The following is a 16,533-nucleotide window of genomic DNA, read 5'->3' as shown; positions in this document are numbered from 1 at the left end:
GTACCTGTATAAAGTCCCCGAACTCCAATGGTTCGATGGATACTTTTGTGTGAATCCTTCATGCTGGCTTCCTGCAATAAATACTCAATACTCAAGACACAAACATCGGATTTGCTGCTTCCTGAGAAAACGGTCACTTTAATTATTTGGTAAAACTTTGTGTTACCAACAGTATGACCACCCTTTTGCTTAAAAAAAAAAACGGCATAAATTCTCTTAGGCACACTGTCCTGAAGTTTTATAAGAAAATCGGCTGGTAGGTTGTTCCAAGCAATAGTGTTTAGTTATATATTATAACAGTTTATATATTATATAAAAAACTAGGGTGCCTAAGACTATTTGCATTATTTTTAAATACTGTATGTCTTGAAAACATGAATGATGCATTTCAGGATGCACCTGACCATGAAAATGATGGTGATGATGAAAGATTTTAACTTGGGCCCACACACTGTTTCCCATACAGAGCATGACACACTCACTCACACTCGCATTCCTAATGTATGCTGGGCACCTGCTTTCAAAAATACAGGATTGAGACACAAGATTATTAAGAAGAAGCAACAATTCAGTAACACAGTTAGTCAAACAGCCATACAAATTAAATGCATAACATTTCCATTCTGCCTCCTTTCACTTCTTACTGGAAACTTGAAACCAGTTTTTCTTGAATTAGCATTTCTTGGCTCCGGGAATCAGGATTTTCCCCCCAGTTTCGTCATGGAATTCCAGGCCGCGATCCAGATGTCTGAAGCCTGAAACGGCCGACTGCCGGGAAGTTCCATTCACACCAGGGAGCCTTGGAAATTCCTCGCCGATCTGTATAAAAGACCGGGGAGAAAGTGGCCTCTTCTCAGTGTTCAGCTTTACGATGGAGTTCACACTTAAAACGTTGGGCTTGTTCCTGGCCGCAGTGCTCTGTCTGCTTCTGAGCAACGGTAAGGGCTCCCGCCTCTTTCAGCAGCAGCACACTGTACTGGCAGATTCAACTGAAGGGCTTGCAGAGGGATATACACACATAGCCTACTGTTCTGTATTCGTTATTTATTCTGAATGTGACTGGTTACATCTCATACTGCTCTTTTTTGTTAGTGTAATGGTATTTAATGACTGTTAGGATTACTCATGGACACATTTTGTCTGTGTTAGGACACATAAGAGGGTGGAAAGGAAAGAACTGCTTACTGAATGATCGCGTGATTTAAAGCAGAAGTGTTTACATGTATTTATCTTATATGCACTGCCTGCGTATGTATCTATTCAGATGTGTTGGTGGTTTATGGGTGCAGCAGTCAGGAGGTGAATGTGTTTCTGTATGTCTCCTCACAGTTCAAGAGGGGGAGAGCATCTACATTCCTGCCAGATGCGCGTGCCCTGAGAGCAATAACTTCATCCGAGACATCCTAATAGCAGATTTTACTATCACTGAAAAAGGAACGCACTGCAAAAATGATGAGATCATGTAAGTGTGTCACACACGCGCATGCATTTTAACTTTAACAATGTTACAGAATAAGGCATGTAATTCCACCAATATAATGTGGGCAACAGGAAAATGATCATTTGTATTCATGCTTTCATTTATTCTGTGGTTTCAGAGTGACGCTGAAGAAGGACAACTTGAAAGTTTGTTTGAATGCTGAGGGAAAACAGGGCCAAAACCTCATCAGCTGTTGGAACAGGTGCATAACTGTACATTGTGCTATACATAGAATATGCCTGCTAGTAAATGTATTTCAATAAGGAATACATTTTGTATTAATTTAATGTTACATAGTGTATGAAGATTTTCATGAGGGTAGAATCATATTCCATTTGCATGCTTTACCCTATGGCTGAAGATTAATTCATTTTCTTTCTCCTGTACAGAATACATAAAAATGAGAATGAAAAGACGTCATGTCTTCGACGAAGGAAGCCACAGAATAAGTAATGCTGGACAGGAGGAAAAAGTCCCTGGACGTCCCAGAGGAGCACTTTAAAATGTCACCCAACATGCAGAAAATGTTGAATGTTGGGGGTGACCAGGAGTCCTACCCCCAGTGAGCAGACCGGCCAGTTCTTCACACGGCATCATGCTGAGAAGAGCCACCTGCAGGCTCCACTCAACACCACTCGTCGCCGGACACTAATCGTCTGATGGGCTTCAAGTTCATCACTCACTTTTCACATTAGATAAACGTCAAGCCGAGATGGGTTGAATAGGCGTTGTTGTCATCAAGGCATGCATCTGCAAGTCTGTGTGTTGTTTGAGCACTGGTTTAGACCTGCTTACACTGTGAATAAGTTCATGAATGAAGTCTCGAAGATGATGCATACAAATTTCTTATGAGTGATTACTGTGTATTTATTCTATTTATTGTCATTATTATATGTCATATTATTATGTTTGATAATAAAGTTTGTAATAATTATTCTCAGAAAGGAGTATGTGCATTTTTGTTTGAATGACACACAATGGTCAGAAATGTTTGATGTTGAAAATTTAAAATAAAACATTGCTATATTAAAGGAACATGTGTGGGAATGACCAAATAATAACTCATTAAGACATTGCTACAAGAACTGTAAAATCCTTTAACCTCTAAAATGAGATCAGCTTGGGCGTGAGTGAAGGTCTGAGGTTTATTGCAGTATAACTGGGATAGTTTCACTTGCGTATTTCTTTGACCTGTACCTCATTAACAACACAAGGGAGTCTTCATTTTCACGGACCTGTATTTATAATCTCAGGCAGCAATAAATAATAAATGGTCATCCACCTATTGCCCAGCTCGATACTCTCTGATGAAGTAATTTGGACTAAATGACTCCCAAATGCACAAAAAAAGATATTAAATAAAATGGTGTGATGAACTGTGTTAAAAATACCAGTTTTCCCCACACTGTCTGTGGAGCATGCAGCTGTTTATTCAGAATGACTGTGCACTTACTGATAAAGATGAACAGCTAATTAAGGAGGAATTCTCCCTTAAATCGCCCCAGAGATTTTGGTTCTCATTCACACTCACCATTAGCAAGCTCATCTATATATTTAGAACTCCCCCCTTCATTCCCAAACTCTGTTGACACCCTACTGCTAACTCCTGACCCAACATGTGTTTCTTTCAAAACATTTTATCTTCAACCCGACTTTCACTAAATCATGTGACATATGGGAAATCAGGAAGTAGGGAAAGAGATCTGCCAGGGTACAGACTTCAGCCCTCAAAGACACCAAGACACAACGGGCTGATACATGGATTTCAAAGTCTCCTGGTGTTTTATCGTGCTTCTCCTCCTGTGTGGCATGGACGCAGAGACGGGTAAGAAAGCAAATCTAGCAGGTATAGCTGTAATCCACTGTATGTGTGTTTTTTACAACATTGCAGCAGGGTTTTTTTTCTGCTTCAGAGCACATGGTAGGAGCTACATCCATTCGGGAGAGATGTGAGTGTTTGAAGACCATTGACAAAGTGCCCTGGAGACGGATTGCGGATTTCGCAATCACAAACAAGGGCGCTCTTTGCAAGAACGTTCAGATTGTGTAAGTTTAATTTGACTATTCTACTGTTTACACATGCACTACTCACTCATTTAACCCTGGAATGAAAGCATAAAACTTCTTCTTCTTTTATGATATGACTATGATGATTACTTTTATTTAATTAATATGAATATCCTTGTAATCTCTGAATTTCCAAATGGGCACATAAAATCCCCAAATGCTTAATAATCATTATTTGAGAAAATAGTGTGATAAGAACATATTCAACTCTCTGAAAAGTATATTGTTGGGAAACAAAATGTGTTTTCTCCGGTCCCCTTGCAGAGAAGTATTTGGCACCAAGTGTTGTTTTTTCACTAATTCTAGTCAGGACTAGTCGTTTTATTATTAAGAGAAGCTCCATTGCTGATGCTATTGGACAAAGCCCTTCTTCAGACTGCCTGAACAGCTCTTAACATTGTCTGCTCAACAGCATGAAGAACTAAATCAAATACAGTAACATGCAATCCTCTCCCTCAGGGACAGAGTGTTCTGAGCATGCCAAGAGAAAAGACTAGTGGATCTGCCATTAGTTTATTTATTCATGTATTTAACAGGGACCTTACACAACTTAATAATTTCAGCAGAGATAGCTAAGTTGCTCATTCGCATGCAGGAACACATTAAAAACATGACAGGACATGAGGACACATACTGTATATTGCATACAGTAGGCCAATATGTCAGCATAAAAACATACAATACAATAACTACACTATCCTACTGGGGTACAAGAACCATATTTATTCAGCATTCATTGCATGAAGCTGTCCAACCAGCCCCCACCCCCTTGTGCTTGTGCATTGTGCATCCTTCTTACATTGCGTTGGTTTTTGTCCCCAGCCTCTATCTGAAGGGTAAGAAAGAAGTGTGCCTGAATCCAGACTCAAAGCAGGGGAAGAGACTGCAGAAATGCTGGCAGAGGTAAACACGCAGCGGAGAGAATAAACAGATCACATTGTGCTCATGTACGACATCTGGGCCCGCGTTAAGGGAACAGTACTCCGTTAGCAACAGTGGAAGAAGGGTGGCCAGTCTCTCTTTTGAAAGCCAGTGATGAATAGCTTCTCAGACTTTTTACAGATACACAGACTTGAGTGTTTGTATATATCTGTGGAAAGTCACAGACCTCATGGGAACTCTCTGAAAGAACACTTAATTCTCGGAAACCACTGCTGCATGTCTGGAGAAGAATCTCAATTTTGACAGAAAAATTACTTTGTGCCATTTTTTGACATGGATCAAGTAATGAGATAAGAGACAGATACACTGCAAAAGAAGTGCTTTACTCTTAGAAATTAGTAACAACACAAAATATCTTATTTGTTTTCTCTCTGGTAGAAAATATTTGCTTGCTTTTAGTTACTTTGTACTTGATAAGTAGTATAAATTTTATCTCATTTGCAAATCTTGAAATGTTTCAAACAGTCTCACCTCATTTTGGCAATATTTTAGTCTTACTTGGCTAGTAAAAGTAATTTAAGTTTAAATGCACTAAAATTCTTGAGATTGATGTATTCTGTTTTTGCAGTGTGTTCCAAGTTCTGACTTTGCCTCCTGAATTTCAGGTTATGATTAAACTTTGAACACGCTACAGTAGCACGGCAGATGGCATGGCCCATGCTCTGTGCATACTATAAGTGAATTTTCACTTTACAGATCACAAAATAATGTATTCATCACAGTGACTACCCTGCCATAAAATGCAGCTATGCCAACTTTACCAGCTTAAAAATTGAGCTGGTCAAGCTAGTCATAAACTGGTCTAGCTGGGTATGCGCTGGTCAACCAGCATGGCCAAGCTGGTCATGAAGCTGGTCTAGCAGGGTCTGAGCTGGTCAATCAGCTAGTGCTGGTAGCTTGTCTGTTTCAAAACAGCTTGAGCTGGTCAAACCAAGTCCAGCTGGGAGCTGGTCTGAACTGGTCAATCAGCTACCAGTTGTTTCCAAAACAAGCTTGAGCTGTTTAATAATATCAAAGCATGTTAATAGGTTAATATTAACAGGACATAATCTATCAATAAGGATGTATCCCAGATATTAACCCTGCACTGTCAGGGCACTTTCTGTGCAAACATTTCTGTGCTGAACATGCCATTTGGAAATCTACCTGGACCATGCAACCATTGCACTAAATCAAAATGTTATCATTACTTTAGTTCATCTACCGAGCAACATTTCTTCTCTCCAATACTGTACCTGTAAATTCATGAAACTGATAATGCATTTCACATATTTGTGTTGCTTACTGAGCAATTCAATCACCTGCATCTTTACCTTTAACCAACAATTAAGCACATGTGCTTTTATTCACTTACAAAGACATTGCATAGAACAGTCATAAAAGTTAATGGAAAATTAAGTGTTCTTAATTGAAAAGAAATCTCAATTTAAATCCATGCTTAAGACAAATGTTGATCGTGTACAGGCTACACGTTTACATTTGATTTGCAAACATCGCCATCTAGAGGCATGGCAGTGTTCTACAATGCAATATTTATTTCAGCCTCATCTATTCCTTGATTTTAGGAATTTGTTCTGTTAATGACGCAAATAATGTTTTTGTATTTCTGACACTTTAAAACGGTTGAAGATAGATGTCGGGATTTAACACATGACGATGACCAGTGAGTGAGACGGCCAGACTGTGTTCAGTCCATGACAGCATTCAGTCCATGATGCAGTCCTTTCGTTCTTTTAATTTCCTAGAATCTACGAAAACCAAACAAGAAAGAAAGCGTGCTTACGACACAAACGGCGGAGATCCAAGAACTGAACACGGTCGTTGTAACCTGTGGGAAATGCGCGTCCCTTTCACAGATAACAAGTTATCTCCCCCGCTGAGCATCTGTGAAACGCAACTAACGATTATTATTGAATCCAAGAAAACCAGGATTTTACCTCACAGACCATTATTATTGTTAATACCAGTGTTTCATAACCCACATTTGCTGTCCTGTAGGCTTTCACTCCGACGCTAAAAAAGCACACCTCTTTCAATAATAATCACAAAATAAACAAATTATTTTAGGAATGTATTGATGACTGTTTACACATAAAGGTATTTTGGGATACTGAATGCTTCAGCGTTAAGAAAGAGGCCTAGATTATGTCTACATTTGTTCTTAATGTTACTCCTGATGAAATGCATTGTTTGCTTCACAAACACAGTTTGCTAAGTTCAGCCATCAGAAAAATGATCTTTTCAAACTTAATGATTATTAAATGATTATTTTTCTTGCAATATGATCACCATCCTTGTTTCGGTGACAAAAAAACTATGGATTTATTTTACACTCCACTTAAAGACTTAAAAAGCACCCATTTTTGAATAATTTCATGAATTCATAATTTCATAAAATAGGACAGAAATCCTGTCATTAACAAGCCTCTGCATCTTCTTATAATGTACCTGTAAAGTGCCACCTGAAGGATTGTTGTGTTGTTCAATGTCACTTCATTTCCACGCCTTGCTGTCCTTGCTTCCTGTCCTGCAAGGTTTAGGCACAAGGGACCGTCAGCCAAGGTCAACTGAGTGGGAGATGTAACCCTGGGAATTAAAAGTGGAGTTTTTAGAATATAGAGACGCCCTCTGAGGGTAACCCCTCTTTGATGAATGGACATTTGTTCTTTTATTGATTTAGGCTTTGACCTGGTTGGTCCAGAGCAACTTAAATCTTCCTCTAAAAGCAACAAGTACAAGTCTCCATTATAATTATGCATAAGGACATTGCTCCTCAGTTAACCATCTGTATGAAAAAACCGGGACCCTGCAGGTTGGGCTATTATCATTTTTTTTCCAGCTTCTTAAATGAAACTGTACATTTTATGATTAGATATCTCTTCATTCTCATCTCAGAGTGGCTGCTGGCAGATTCAGTACAATAATCCTTGGAAATCGGCTATTGAGGAATAGCCCAGATTGCATTACATTACAGGCATTTAGCTGATGATCTTATTCACTCACATTTTTTTACATTTATACAGCTAGATATACACTGAAGCAGTTCAGGTACCTTACTCAAGGACACGATGGCTTTGTCTTGACTGAAAATCAAACTGGTCACACTTTGCAATAAGGTTAATGAATTTGCATTATAGGTAAAATAGGTCATTGCCAATAGTCTTTACATAGAGGAGACCAAAGATTCACATGTAAAATTGTATTGTTATGTAGCATGCAGTGTGTACATACTGTGATGTCTAATGTGTTTGATTAATTTAGTCAAATATGTGACAGTATGAAATGTGAACAATATCCATTTGTTACATGATTATTCTGTCAATTGCATTTCTTTATGTAATATGTGCTGTGTTTGTACAGTATATATCAACATAATCAAGTGATTCCCTTTCAGCAAATGTGCATTAAGCAACTGACCATTGAGCTGACCATTAAAAATATTCATTGCCTTTGTTATATTCAGTGAAAGTTCATTCTATAGTGGACTGGACATCAGTTGTATTTAAATGTGCTTAAAACAGTTTTTTTTTTTTCTTGATAAGCAAAATGTAGCACATTGATTCAGGAGATTGCTGATCTCAGCAGCATGTAAGGGAAAAAAAAGGAACTCTTAATTTGTCAGAGCAAGAGCTGACTGAATGCTGGTCTGTGTATTCAAATGCATCGCCTTTTTCCCGGTGAAAATTCATATTTTGAAATGCTGTGCTTGTGCATGAATAAAGTTTTTCTTGGTAGCACACAGAGAGCACGCTGCGGGAATTCTCTTAAACCCTCACACTAAAATAACATAAAGAGAAATAGTTTTTATTCAGCATTTCCTTGTACTGGGCCGGTGTACCATTAGGAAAGTGCCTGTTTCTATCCCCTCTGAGTGTGTTAGAAATACCGAACAAGATTACTATCCAAAACATGTGATTTTGGCACACTCCGCTGATTTTTGCAGATAACCCCTTTGTTCTATGGGAGCAGATAAGTGGGGGCATAAATGGTGGGTGTAAACTGGGGAGGGGAATTTCCAACATACGAATAGACCTTTTGCATAACAAACATGGAGGATTATTTTTTCATGATGGATAACACCCTTGGGTTATCCTGGAAATATTCACCTGTACAGAACAGATCATATTTAAATTATCATTATACAGCAGATAAATGATAATGAAGCATCGTTCTGGTTCTGACAGTTTGAAAATGAGTTTAAATCAGCTGCCATGCTTTTCAGTCTGCTTTGGATATATTTTAACTACTTCAACTGCTGAGGGACAGGGGGAGATTACACAGCCATTAGCATCAAGTCTCTCAGACTTTCACAGAGTTAATGGCAAGTCTAAGCACTTTACAGCAACAGAAAACAGCCTGAGAAGAGCTAACTAAATGGACAAAATAAAACCTTTATTTATTTACACTTTATTTAACTAGGAAGCCCCACTGAGATAAAATTTGATTTTTAGGAGGCACCTCGCTGAGACACGTAATGTTTATTTCAGATTAATGTACCAATTTTTGTCCTAAATACACATTTGAATGGATACTGGAATCATGTAAAATACTGTGAAACAGTGCCCTCTTGTGGAACTTAACTTCTCCCTGTTGGTTCTTGAAAAAAGTGCAATAGGACATCAGGGCAACAGTACTGTTTAGCTGAATGATACTGTACCATTGTGGATACAATTATGGCAAGATATATAAAACATTTAAAAATGTACTAACAGACTGCATGTAAACTGGCCAATGCGAGCAATCAAATCAATCATCTTGCTGCTTTAAATCTACCAGTTATTCTATTACTGTGGCAAAAATAGACACAACAACAGGAGTTTTTAAATCTTATATATTATTGAAGTTAATATATATTATTGAATTAATCATTGTGTAATGATCATTGTGATTTTTTAGCAGGTATGCATAGCTTACTGTAAAGGAGAGAACACAGTCCAGACATACATAAGTATATGCACAAAAGTTTGCGGCCTGCGTAAATCACTTTGTTTCAATCACTGAAATCTTTTTCACGAACTCAAAGGCTCCTTTGGCACAATGAGAAGCCATAAGCCTCCAGGTCTCCCTATTTCTGTCCAAGATGCATTTGAAAGCACTGTGCTATGGATTGTATACAAAGTGGACTACCCCCGTTATCCTTCCCTCACAAAAAAAAACAACATCTCTTGCTTTTTTAAGATTTTAAGATAAAATCACTGAGGACTCTCTTGAGTCCTCAGTGTCAAATGAAATTCACCATCATCCATCAAGCCATAATCCCATTACAGTTTACAATTAGAATTACAAGGAGCAGATATTGCATGTTTTGGGTTATTGTAGACACATAGAGTAATGATTCTGTCATGTGGCCTATTGCCTGTACTGGCATGATCAATTACAGGGTACAAGCAAGGAGGTTTATAGACATGAAACCTCCTTAGTGTACACATCGTAATTATGTTCTTGGATTCTTGAGAGTTGGCTGCATTACTTGGTCTAGAGAAGTCTTGCCAAGCAGTAATGGTTTTAAATTCTGTTTCTGTTTTCATAATAAATAATCAGTTTGAACACAATTATTCGTCACTATATTTTTCCTTGACTGCTTCTCTTAGCACAGAGAGAGCCAAGTGAAGAGGATTCAATTTCTACCAAATTTTACTTCTTTATAGCACACTTCTAAGATTCATGACTGACTGACACATCACATTGGTCCACCATGTGTAAGCTAAGCTGCAAGAAAACTCAAATGTAGCATAAAATGTCCAATATAATGTGAATAATGTGACAAATCAAGCCCCTGGAGCTGTTTTTCACTAAACAGTCTGTGCAGGTGACCATGTTACCTGGGAGGTATTTTACAACTCATAACGACTCAGTCTAAAGCTACACACTAAAAATAAACTTTATTGCAGAACTCTAGGTACAGTAGCCTATTCCAGATTTAACAAAGCAGCGAGCCAATGAAACTTTTAAGCTGGGAGCATAATTTTGGCATAGAGATGCTGCCTTTAATCTGGATTTCAAACAGAATACACTGGCGTGAACCATGAGTCCCAGATGTCACTGCCAACGCTATGTTGTTATCTTTGCTCTTTTGTTTTTCAAACAATAATTAATAATAGTTTATTGATAGTACCCCGCAATATAAATACGCGTTTCCAATCTGCTTACCTGTTTGATCCTGCAAACCTAGCTGCTTTGAGTTTGGTCCAGACTTTGAAGAGGAAAAACTTTCAGATATTCAGTGCTCCACACGGGGGAAATCAGATCAGATATCTAGGCTTCTCCTTCATTCTTGTTGCACTGTCTGTCCAATGTTTTTTGCTTTCTACATTTCTCTTGTATCTTCCCAGAGCATAGATGCAACCATCATCTTAACTTGATTAAAATCATTGTAGTTGAATTGCCTGCATAGCATCCATCCAGCTAAATGGACAACAGTGATAATTAGATGGCGTCAGAATTATCATGTTAATGCATGCGATTAATAATTCCTTAATATTTTTTAATCACATTAATGCTTGAGATTAATTATGAAGGATATTTTGCTTGTTTTTCACATTTCCCCTGCTCTTATGCATTCTTGCCCTGACTCTGAGGCAGTAGCTTAGAAGGCTGTAGAGGAGGTAACACAGTAAAAGTATTCATCTTAGCCCTTTCTCCTATGCCTCCTGTAGGACATCCACATGTCTGCTAACTGGGAGAATTATTATTTCTGTATAAATGTATAGTTACGCATGATTAATCAGCCTGAAATTTAGTACAAGTAGTATGCTAGTATGCAGCTTCGGATGCAGCCTTGGTCTTCTGGATTCTATATATTCATCCTTCCTACCCAAATACCCGTTGGTCTGCCTGGCACCCTGCGGATCCCGCAATTTTATTTATTTTGTTTGTTTTGTAGTTTTTTCTGGTTTTGTTTGTAGGCCAGTTGGGGATGTTCCAGGTCTGCATGACCTTCCCTCTTATTCTCTTTAACGGCATAAATAAAGATGAAGTGCATGTAAACTTAAAGAAACTGTGAGGAAAACACTTAATGCACCAAAAGTGTACACTAAACATTAGCAGCAAAATAAAATGGAGCCTACATTCATCCTTCCTGCCCACATGTCTGTTGGTCACCCTGCTACACTGCTTATTGTTAGTGTAGTAGGGGTCCCATTTTATTTATTTATTCTGTTTTGTTGTATTTAAAAAAATGGCATGAGCGTTTTTTCTGTTTTTGTTTGTAGGCCAGTTGGGGATGTTCCAGGTCTGCCTTCCCATTGCTTTTTACAGGTATAAATAAAGATGAAGTGCATGGAAACTAAAAGTGACTTTGAGGAAAACACTTAACGTACAAAACGTGTACTCTAAACATTAGCAGCAAAATAAGCAATACTACATGAATCAGGGTCTATTATCCAAGTATTAGCAAAGACAAGTCCTTAAAAGACCTCATGGGGCTAAAGCACTGTGTCTGTCTGGCCTAACAGTGGAACTGAAGATGAAGTTCCGGATGGCTGTGCTGTGCTTGCCTGTATCTCTCTGAAATTGACTGCTGCTTTCAGGTCACCGTAATGGGAATATATTGGCTACTGAAGGCAATGAAGTCATTACTAAGTTGGTGACTTGAGTGACACCATAAAGTGCAAACTGTAAAATTAAATGTGAAAGTTCTTTAATTGGGCTCTCACTGGAGATGTTTCACCCCCCCCCCCCCCCCCTCTTCCCCGACCTCGCATAAAATTATGAGTTCTACGGTTTTGTATATCAACCACGACACAAAATGTTTTATAAACAACTGTTTATTGCATGTTTACTGCCCACAGTCCTAATCCTAACTAAAAGGCTAAAGGTGGATACAGACTCTATCATTTACAAGTGGACCCATTCCGGGCACCTACTGGCCCAGCCCACACTGTAAATTACTTTTATGCTCTTTCAAGGAGTTTCACCATAATAATAAAGCTAAATTAGCTAGCTGGCTTTAAAATCTAATTACAAACAAAGAGCATCGCTGGGAGGGATCTGGATGTTAAATAACGCATGAGGCATGGCACGGGCTGGGGGGAGAGGTGGTGCTGGGCCAGTGCAGGAGCCTGTACAATCTATGTTTCACTTACTCAACTGTATTTTATAGCAGAACATTGTATCATTCAAACTGATCCATGGGGTTGCACTTCTGGGGATGCAAAGCCAGCATTGCTGTCCTGTACAACTGCTAATGCTACTACTCTAATACTACTACTACTACTACTACCACTACCATTACTACTGCTATTACTGCTAGTACTACTACTGCTGCTGCTACTACTACTACTCTACTACTTCTACTACTACAACTGCAACTACTACGACTACTCTACTACAACTCCTACGACTGCTATTACTACAACTATTGCTACTACTACTATTACAACTGCTACTACTGCTATTACTACAACTGCAACTACTGCTACTACTACTGTTACTACAACTTGTATTGCTACTATTACTACAACTGCTATTACTACTGTTACTACTACTAATACTACTACTACTACTTCTAGTAAATAATAATAATAGTAAACATGCATACATTTAACAGACTTCTCCTGACCAACATTTTGACATTAACTCTATACTGCGGGCTATTCACTTTAGACAATGTAAATGTAAATAATGAGTTTCTCAAGGTTACAGCAGGCTGGCCCATGAGGGAATCTAACCCTGCAGCCTCACAGCGAAGTTGTGAGCTCAGTTCCCTACACTCTGTAGGCTGCTATACAGCCCGCCCAAGTGTTTCACTTTAGCACGAGGAGGAGAAGATCCTCGGTGAACTCAACATGAACCCGCAATTCAAATGAGCAACGTCCACCCGTGGTCATGGAGAATCACGGTCCAATGTGTGAAAAACGTCTTTCATCAAATAGCTGATTTACACCTTGAACATTGAGAACGTTCTTTATTTTTGCAGCAGTTTTCCCAGGCTGTTCCAGGAGCAAGAGATTGAATGAGAAATTAAATGTCAATAAATCATCCATATTTCACATCCATCATATACAGCACGAGCCATTCTTTTATGATGTATTTTAATTGTTAAAGATTTCTCACATTTCTGAAACCCTGTACGGGTGTTTAAATATTTTGCAGCAAATACAATTCCACAGAGAGCTGTTTGCCTTTTATTTCCATTATGTTATGTCTCATGTTGCTTGTGCTTTGAAGTTTATATATAGATGAGAAAAGTGTGCTGTCTCCCCTATACTAATGCTCTCTCACTCCAGATAGCATCAAAGCGGAGAGAGAACTGACATCGCCTTCTGTGCAGTCCGACGAACTCCCGCTGTTCGTGTGATGTGCAGGAACTTTTCAAACAATTGATGTGATATTTTATTTATGCACGCGGCATATGCCCAACTGCTTGTTGATGTAGCTGTCAGCGAGAAAAAAGTGTAAGTTGCCTTAATAAATTCATGCTATGCAATATTTATGCTGATCAATATTACAACACTTTCATGCACTCTGTGTAATAAAAGGAAAACTGCGCTGCAATTAAACAGAATTTGATGCGGGGTCCACGCGGTCACCTAAACAGCTGCGGATGGAAAACAGTAACATTTGTGCGGAATATTAGCGGACCGTTTGTTTTTCCCATGCGCTATAAATAGAGCTTCGCCAACACCTTGCCATCCAGGTGTCGGGATGTTTTTTGATGTTTTTTTGTTTTTGGTACTATTTCCTGCACCAAGCCCAGGCTGGGTTCGGGAGGGATTTTTGTCTCTCACGTTGTCAATCACACGACTACGGATTATAAATATGGCTTGACGAGCAGCAGCCCATGTCTGACCTCTCTGTTTTGTGCCTCCACTTTCAGATCCCGGAGCTGCGCAGATGCATGGCTCGCCATTTCTAGTGCGAGCAGAGACGCATGCGGAGAGAGGGATAAACAAGGCAGGGGATAAACACCGCCTTTACTGCAACTCACTTTTCAAAGGCGTCTTTGTTCCGCAGCATTTCAATCGAGATACAAAAAAATACAAAGCACGGAAGGGATCTCTTGATCGATTTTCACTGCTTGAATGAAAGTATCAGTGGTCAATCGATGCCCTGTTCCAAAAACATGGGACACAAATCTATCTTTTTCTCATTAAAATTTAGACAGGTGTGATACAGAGGATAAAACAAATTATAGTAAGAATAATAAAGAATATTATTACAGGTTCAGGGCTCCTCACAACAAATTGTCAGACGTAAACACATAATTATTCTCGACAGTACTGTACTGTATGTCTGTTTTCACCAACATGCTGCCATGATTATGAGAAAATGTAGTGCATAAACAACTCTTTTTGCGACAAGGTTGTATTCTGCGATCGAAAGGAACTTGACCTCTGACTCCTTAAGGCCAGTGGGGTCAAACACAATCAATTCGTGTTCCTGGACTCCATTGACAAACAGAATGTTTATCACTGTGTATTTCAGTAACCTCACTCAGTAAAAAAGTCCCTGCAGTAACTGACAATAATGACATTTAAAAAACAGTATATTTGTAAGCCTCCCAAATAATGACGTCCTACAAATCCCAGTTTGTTCTGGATATGCACTCAACTTATTGTGTTCACATTGCTTTCCAGTTGTAGAATTGTTGTACTGTATGAGTGGGCCTTCCAAATGGCAAAGCAAAACTCTTTTGTGCATGGACACTGCTCACAGTCTGGAAGAAAATGATTACCATACTAATGCTGTTTGTCCTACAGGATAAAGCACAATTGTCTATAGTTTTGCCCAGTACAAGAGGAATTCAGCTGGCTGGATATGTTTATTGTACATCATTTTTTATTTCAGAATGTGCCCCATTCAGAGTTTAAATTAGGTGGCTATCATCCATTAAGGACAATGCAAAAGTTTCCTGCAACGACATGACTTTCAGAGACATATTATGAGAACAACCATAATAATAAGATGTGCGGTCACTGCCAAGTTTCCTAGCTGAGTTAATTACTGATAAAGTACTACCAGAATGAAGAATATGGTGGTAAGAATAGACAGTATGAGGAAGCTGCCCATTATTGATAAATCATTAAGACTGTTGAATGATAAAATCCAGTTGATCAATAAATATTTTTTGTTTTCTGATTTGATGGCTCACTTAAGTAAACCATGTTTAGTTGATTTCCCAAAGACAGATATGGTGCCAAGTTTTGTAAATAATACAGTCAACAATTGATATGCCCTGCACCAAAAGGTTCATATTGTGCCTAATTGTCTAAATTATTTTAAAGATTCTTATAGAAGCAATGAAATTGAAATAAGTGAAACGACTTTCCCATTCTTGGGAAGGTGACGCTTCTGGTATCACATTCCGGGGTAGCAGACACAGGTGATGAAAGCTCACTCCCCACCTTGCTGAAGGCAGAGACGAGAGAAGAGGGAGTGGAACTGAAAATGTTCAACAATTCAACAATGAAGTGACGAACATACGCTACAGCAATATGTAGCCGATGTGAAAAAAGTGCTACTCCATCAAAAACTGCGGAGGAAGATGGATGTGTTTAATACAGTGTCTGTCACCTATCAACCAAAAACCTTCAAATAGTAAAACCAAGATGATATTTTTTGTTATAGAAAAAAACACATGTATTCTACAGGTTCTAATGGATTGTGACTTCTATTAAGCAGTTTGTTTAGGCATTAAACTGATCTCTAACTTGTTAACCACTGAAAATGGGAAGTTAATAGGTATGCTCCTAGCATTGTAATAAAATGTATAAATAGTTTTTAACTTGCATTTATGCAGGGCTACAGCCCAATAGCTGTAGTAACTGCATGAGCGTTTCCAGATTGTTTTTAAAGCATCGTGATAAAGGCCTCCAAATGGCTCTCTCCAGAGTATAGCTGATGTTTAATGAACTACAAACCTTCAGTGGCTTCACACGCACCCATCTCCAGTAACTAGCTAGAAAATATCACTACGCGCAGAATAAAAAAGTGTGAATCGCAAAACACCAGAAAGGAACGGCTATTAGATGACAGCATCAAGGAGCAGAGACTATTTGAATGAAGACAGAGACCTCATCTAAAGGGCAGATTTCTCCACACTG

General features: G+C 38.7%; 2 protein-coding genes across 2 annotated transcripts; both read left to right on the top strand.

Moving 5' to 3' along the window:
- The first annotated feature begins 759 nt into the window (after positions 1-759).
- Positions 760-2,424, top strand: LOC133122878 (C-X-C motif chemokine 10-like). Its single transcript, XM_061233124.1, has 4 exons — positions 760-938; positions 1,330-1,462; positions 1,599-1,682; positions 1,870-2,424. Exons 1-4 carry the CDS (start codon positions 872-874, stop codon positions 1,931-1,933), a joined length of 348 nt encoding a protein of 115 aa, XP_061089108.1. The 5' UTR covers positions 760-871; the 3' UTR covers positions 1,934-2,424.
- Positions 2,425-3,172: 748 nt separating this feature from the next.
- On the top strand, positions 3,173-8,232 carry LOC133122014 (C-X-C motif chemokine 9-like). Its single transcript, XM_061231663.1, has 4 exons — positions 3,173-3,305; positions 3,394-3,526; positions 4,370-4,450; positions 6,235-8,232. The coding sequence occupies exons 1-4, from the start codon at positions 3,239-3,241 to the stop codon at positions 6,299-6,301; spliced, it is 348 nt and encodes a 115-aa protein (XP_061087647.1). The 5' UTR covers positions 3,173-3,238; the 3' UTR covers positions 6,302-8,232.
- The last annotated feature ends 8,301 nt before the right edge of the window (positions 8,233-16,533 follow it).

This window comes from Conger conger, chromosome 2, assembly GCF_963514075.1.
Source record: "Conger conger chromosome 2, fConCon1.1, whole genome shotgun sequence".
Lineage (NCBI taxonomy): Eukaryota > Metazoa > Chordata > Actinopteri > Anguilliformes > Congridae > Conger > Conger conger.
Note: the sequence above shows the minus strand (reverse complement) of the source record. Positions and strands in the feature narration are given on the sequence as shown.